Raw genomic sequence first — 6,871 nt, 5'->3', positions numbered from 1 at the left:
GTGATGGCTGCCCTTCTGGAAGTTTCTCCCATCTCCAGACAGGATCTCTAGGATGAGTCAGAGTGACCTTCAGGTTCTTGGTCACCTCTCTTACCAAGGGTAAGTCTTACCTTCTCTCCTGATTGCTCAGTTTAGCTGAGTGGCTAGCTCTAGGAAGAGTCCTGGTTGTTCCACACTTTGTTCATTTAAGATTTATGGAGGCCACTGTGCACTTGGGAACCTTCAATGCAGCAGATTTTTTTCTGTTGCCCTCCCCAGATCTGTGCCTAAATACAATCTTGTCTCTGAGCTCTGCAGGCTTTTCCTATTTCCTCATCCTTTGATTTTTGCTCTGATATGCATTGTCAGATGTGAGACAGGATGTTGGTCCTCATTATACTGGACTTCATCAGATCTACAATTACAAACAGCAAATCCTGCAAAAATCCTCCAGCTTCAAAAATGTTCAAGTGCTTTCACCAAGAGCTAACAGCAGTGCGTTGTGAACTTGTGCTACTTTAACACGAAGACAGAACAAAAAACAATGTCAGGTGGCACAAGGCTTTATTGAACATCAAGTTGAATTTCTTTCTCTCAAAATGAGTGACAATTTGTTAGTTTTTTGATTCTGAAATACATATACATGTTTGCAGAGTTGTGCACCAAGTAATGACATCACAAGGACACACATTTAGCAATGTCAGATTTATTTTGTTAGCATTAATGAAACAAGGAACATTTCAATAATGAGAGTATGGTGATTCTGGTTCAAGCTTTACAGATAAAGAACTTTATATGTTGTATAAAACAGAGGCGGCCTTAAAAAAGAATATTTGATGACCATGCTTTTATATTACATTCAAGGTTCAGTTAAATGGTTTAAAAAAAATACAAAAGAATACAAAAGTGAAACTCAGTCCATGATGGTTTATTGTCATGACTGATGTTTATCAAAGGATAAACAGAAGGAAGTGCATAATTTCAGTGATTATTCTGTATACATTGAAAGCAAGCTAATGCTGAGCAGGAGTGCATCCATACATCAAGAGAAAATACCCAGAATTTGATGTAGTCTGCAAACCAGTGTATGACTTTTGCTCTTATTTAGCTGCTGCTTTGGCTTTCAGCTGCTTCTTAATATAGTAGCCAACCAGTATCTGAGGACGTTCTCCGTAACTGACAAGACATTCATGAGAGCTGGTGAGCTGATCCCCCTTCAGCCGATCCAGTAACGTCACGCAAACCACAGCCGCTTTATGCAACAAGAAATGAATGATGGAAATTGAGCAAAGTTTGAAAACAAAATTCTGCATTTTACGACACTGAAAATGAAGCCAGCTATAATATAATCTGATATTGCATCTTTCTTACCTCGTAGACCACTCATCTTGCACATAGCCGCAAAAACTGTTGACTCCATTTCAATGTTGCAGATTTCTGCGTCTTTGACTTTTCTCAGGTAGTCCTGTTTATCCTTCTCAGTGTATTGGCAGAAAGCACCATCCAAGCGGGCTTGCCCTGGGTGATTGATCGGATGGAGAAGGTAGACAGGAGGATAGCAAAAGATGCACATTACACCTGAACCATTGTACATGTGTGTGAACAAAGTCATTAACATATCGATGCAGCAAAACATACCTTCATAGAAATCCAGTGTACACATGGTGTTGCCTATCACTGTCTCAAACTGGTTCAGCTCCTTGCTGCACTGCAACAGCTCCTCAGCCAGGCTTTGGTCCAGATCAGTATTGCGCACCACCGTCTTCCCCAGGATCACCTGCGCATACCTGGGTTGGAGGGTGTCATCCAGAGGCTGTTTGGTAACAACAACAGTGCCAGGCTCAAGCCCTAAAAACCAAGAATGGTAGTAAGTTGATTAAGCGTTGTGTTCATTTTCAAATGAAACACAGCCAAATGAATTCATAAACCTCTTAAGTTATCTCAGATAACATGTCTTAAGTTTAGTATCATAAACCCTTTAGCCATGCTGGTAGATATACTGTAAATTCTGTCTGTAAATTCAAAGCTTTAACAGCGGACCCCAGGTTTATAGCATATTTAAAAGATTTTATGGTTGGTATATCACAAAGGATTTCAGTAACTTACTTAAATAAAAGTTAAAAACAAAAATATCCGTTTTCTCTCATTCACAAAACTGGAGAAATAGCATTATGTAATAGCAACTATTTACAAAAAGCCATATTGGATGACACTGCCCTAAGGTCTAAGGGAATTTTGGCTCCCTCTTGTGTTAAGAAAATGTTTATTTATGGACAAAACCAAGCACTCAGCTGTCAACTGACCACACTAACTAACCCATCCCATGGCAAGGACATGTGACCACACAGGGGGTCTAAGGCAAGTCAAGTAAACTAGCATCTTTGGAGTGGTAGCAGTATTTATGATTTGATAATGCAACAAATGTGTAATCAGATGTATTACAAGGTAACAAAACATAAATACATAACATAAATAACAAGCTTACCAATTCCACCTGATGTCCCAATGCGTATAATTGTAACATCTGTGCAACGTGCATGATGGAGGAGTTTTATTAACTCATGCAACATTATGGCAATAGATGAAACGCCCATGCCATGCTGAAAATAAACTTATAAAATTAATAATAAAATTTTTGTTGGAAGACACAAAGCATGCAGAAATTTGTCCTGTATTTGTTTTGTATCAGTAGTATAGCATTTGTTTACAACAAATAATAAAATTATCTTGAGGTTTTTGTTCATACATACATTGACGGAGAGTACAGGGCCAATTTTGTACATGACATAGCGGTCTGTTCCAGCACAGATATTTGGGTACTCCGATTTGGGGTCTTCCATACCGAGCACACAAGCAATGTACTCAATGAATGCTTTCATTCTTGTTGGGCTGCCCCCAACACACACAAACTAAAAGAAAACACACACAAGAAAAACATAAATATTTGCTATAAAAAAAAATGATTATGGAGGTGATTTTTTTTCCACAAATGAGTGCCATAAAAATCATTACTTTGACATCACCAAACATAGCTGGTAGGTCATGAGTTCCTGTTCCGAGACTGAAGTGGTAGAGGATGTCATCTTTCAGTGTATCCAGGTGTGGGTTCTCCACATGAACAGGTCTTAAAGGGGGAAAAAGAACAGATATTAAAAGGGTCAGTTCTAGTCTGATAATTGGATTAAATTTCCACTTCACATCATTCATTCGCTAAAGAAATCAGAGATCTGGGCAGTGATGTAGGGGTCGGAAACCAGGCTAGGTCCGTTCAACCAAGGGCATAGGTTTGCATATGGACCTATGCCAATATTTTGAGAGGACAGAATTGACCCTACCAATATTTGAGTGCTGACAACAACACTGGCCTAATGAACATAAAAATGTTGATGTTGGATGCAAAGATGGAAAAAAATATTGTATGTTTTTTTCTCTATTCCCTTAACAAGTAATTTCCTAAAGTTCACTTTCTTTTAATCCTTCATCTGTTACCATGTATAGTTTTTTATTTAAATGTAAAACAGGTAAATAAAGATCATATGTTAAAACCATTGTTTTGGAGGGGCTATTGTGTCCCTACCAATGTTGAGCCCAAACCTATGCCATTGAGTTCAAACAAATCTTTCCTTCATGAGGGTTATAATGTTTATGTTCCAGGACCAGCATTGTTTGTTTGCTTGACAGTTTAACTGATTCAAGTTGTATCATGTATGCAGGCTATAAAAAATGTCTGACCATGAGGAAAAAAATGTATCACCCAATATCCTGACACACCCAGTACAGTAGTTTCCTCGTTTTAAAAAGTTGCCCGAAGAACAAAATTTGAGGAAAGCCTATATCAACACTGAAGTTTTTAAACAAATAGACATGAAATTGGCACTGGAACTTCTCACCTGCCGCAGGACATCTTTGGCTTGTTGTCTTTTAAATCAATGTTCCTGAAAACCATAGAAAACAGTTGTGTCTTAACAAATTTTATTCAGTCACCAGGATCAAAAACAACATTTTTAAAACACCTGAACAAACTAGGGTGTATGCTTAACCTTACATGTGGTGAGGAATTAGCCTCACTTAAAACTCATTAGCACAATTAAGACATAGTTTCATATTTAAGATTCCGTCATATAATCAGACATTGCAGCACACAGCATTTTGTCGTTCTCAGCAAGGGAAAAAAGAGGCAATTAGCTCGATTGTTGAAATTGTAAAAAAAAATATTAAATCTTGAATCTTGAATCTTCCCCTTCAAGATAAACCAACAGGACTATATAAAAAAAAAGCTACAACAAACACAATAGACGATAGTCACCTTTGAAATGTTACTGTTGGACTGTCGCTACTCCGCTGCACACAAAATAATTTCACTTTCTGTACAACTGACGTCGACAAAATACTGCGAGGATCCAGCCCACCATGAAGTGACGTCGGCCACGTTCACCAATTTAAATTGAAGACTTTATGAGGGTTCCGCTTCATGGTCATACCGTTCGAATTAATTATTTATTTATTTATCGGCATTCATATCACAGTTGTTGCAAGTACTTCCCAGCTGTATATCACTCCCATTGTGCTCGAAAAGAGTTTGTATTAAAGGGTGCTCAACAAGCGTCGTCTCAGGCAGGGCGCGCAGCGAGCAGCGCGCAGTGTGTGTGTGTGTGTGTGTGTGTGTGTGTGTGTGTGTGTGGTGACTAAATTTGTCAAAAGGGTCAAATTTGACCCAAACCCAATAGGAGGGATAGAACAATACTTCCTGGTCATACAATAGCCTAATAATCAATTCAAATTACCTGAGCTTGTGTATGTAAAAGACCTACAGAGTACAGGGCCTGTGCTGTTTCTGTGCAAAAAGACTGCAAACTGCAAACAGTCTGCAGGTCGTAGGAGGGCTTATTCTTGTTTATTCCCACTCTCACTCCTCCTCTTTTTCATCTCTGTAGCCTTAAACCCTCTCTGCTGCTCTGCTACTTCTCCCTGTACCGATTTCAAAATTTGACTTAGTAGGTTTTGATAGGGAAACATCTGGTAGGAAGTATTTACTAAGCCAAGAAAGTTTTGGCAGAGACATTGCTTCATGTTGAAAGGACGAATGTGCTCATGTCAATGACACGTGACCCTCATTGCTTAGGAAACATTTTTGGAGCGAGTGCTCTGGTAAGAGAGGTCTGTTTGGCAATATTTGGTGTTCTGTGTAACTATCATCCATGCATGTAAAAGAGATATTAAAGCAGCATTTCACCCGAATCAGCTCTGGGTTCAGAATTCTCTCTTTACAAAGCATTAAAGCAGATTTTATTACAAGCCAGTTTCTTGTTCTGTGTTTTTCATGTAAAACCAATCAGCATCAGTCAACTGCTGGCTGTCTCAATGTTAAAACTATTATAAGATACACACAAACTGTAAGCAGGCGGACAAACAATGAATGTTTGCTGAGGTGACAGACATAAGTGAGATGACGGCCCCACAGAACCACAGAGGGCCACATGGCATGTTCCACTGGGCTGATAATCACACATAGCCACATCTCTCTCTCCCTCTCTGTCTCTCGCCCTCTTTATCATTTTTTTTCTTTTCAAATTGAGCTACTGGCCCCAATAGCCTAATGCTCATGTGGAGTTGATGTTGAATAAAAGTCATCAGAGTAATAGTAGAGTTTATTTACAGAACTTCACGTGACAGCCTCCAGGATCTCTTTATAAAATGATTGTGTTAATCGACTCTCACCAGCCAACAACAACCTGCCCAGCCCATCTGGAAAGTAAGATTAAGCACACACCACAGTTGGTTTTAACGTTCAGGTGTTGTTAGAAGTTGGTTTTGATCCTGGTCACTCAATAAAATTCACAGCTGTTTTCTACTTTTAATGATGATCGTTTCAAAGGACAACAAACCGACTGTGTCATGCTGCAGGTGAGAAGTTCAAGTCAAATCCTGAATGCATGTTATAAAATATTTATTTAAGAGCATAGGTTTTCTATAAGCTTTCCTCGAATTATGTTCTTTGGTTAATTTTTAAATGAGAAAACTACTGAGTGTGTCAGAATAAGAGGACATTAACCTTCTCCCTGAAAGACAAGACATTGTTTTATAGCCTGTTAATGATTTGATACAACCCTGTTCGGTTTAACTGTCAAGTATTATCAAATATTTGTGCTGACATAGATTGCTATGTCATGTACAAAGTTGGCCCTGTACTCTCCGTCAGTGTGTGTATGAACAAAAGTATCACAAAAATATTATTCTTTTTTGATATTGAAGTTTAAGGTTGATTTTATGAGCTTGCTCAGCTAGCACCTAGCATAAAAACAGTATTTAGCGATATTATTTACAGGCATTTATTAATTTGATTTTTCATATGTGTTGTTATGATGCCAATCTTCCCTTTTATTTGATATTTTAGGCTATTTGATCTATATTGACATAAAGTTTCTGTTTTTTCTGATTTCGAGTGAGCATTTAAATGCTCAAAAGTGATGTGGAAAAACACTATGATCAGCAGTTAAAAGTCTATGATCAGCAGTGCTATAGAATAATGTTCTTGTTTATACTATATATGGAATCGCTTTTTTTAACAAATTAAAAGGGAATCTGCAACAGTTTCGTTGAGATAAGAGGAAGCGGTTCTCAGTCTGATACATGAACTCTGTTTAAAGGTTCCATCCACTTGCAGTAAAACTCAGAATGAAACTGAAAATGAAAAAAGTGTGACAGCAAAAAAAAAATTCCACCACAGAACAGTATAAGTATGCAATACTGCTGAAGCATGCAAAGGCCCCAGACACCTATCAGCTTCTCCTTCCCCGTGCTGAGTCCACCCCTTATACCAATGCATTACAGGCACTGGACAGAAGGTAAAGGTGGACCCACCAGCTTGCTGTAAAGGAAATTGAGACCCTGG

General features: G+C 38.4%; 1 protein-coding gene across 1 annotated transcript; it reads right to left on the bottom strand.

Annotated features, from left to right (window-relative positions):
* Positions 1–526: 526 nt before the first annotated feature.
* LOC111236782 (uridine phosphorylase 1-like) lies at positions 527–4,386 on the bottom strand. The gene is made up of 8 exons (XM_022765638.1): positions 4,286–4,386; positions 3,870–3,914; positions 2,992–3,103; positions 2,730–2,888; positions 2,465–2,579; positions 1,618–1,827; positions 1,351–1,497; positions 527–1,231 (listed from the first exon to the last, which is right to left on the bottom strand). Exons 2-8 carry the CDS (start codon positions 3,881–3,883, stop codon positions 1,080–1,082), a joined length of 909 nt encoding a protein of 302 aa, XP_022621359.1. The 5' UTR covers positions 3,884–3,914; positions 4,286–4,386; the 3' UTR covers positions 527–1,079.
* Between the last annotated feature and the right edge of the window lie 2,485 nt (positions 4,387–6,871).

The sequence above is a fragment of the Seriola dumerili genome, unplaced genomic scaffold (assembly GCF_002260705.1).
Source record: "Seriola dumerili isolate Sdu_G_001 unplaced genomic scaffold, Sdu_1.0 BDQW01000723.1, whole genome shotgun sequence".
Lineage (NCBI taxonomy): Eukaryota > Metazoa > Chordata > Actinopteri > Carangiformes > Carangidae > Seriola > Seriola dumerili.
Note: the sequence above shows the minus strand (reverse complement) of the source record. Positions and strands in the feature narration are given on the sequence as shown.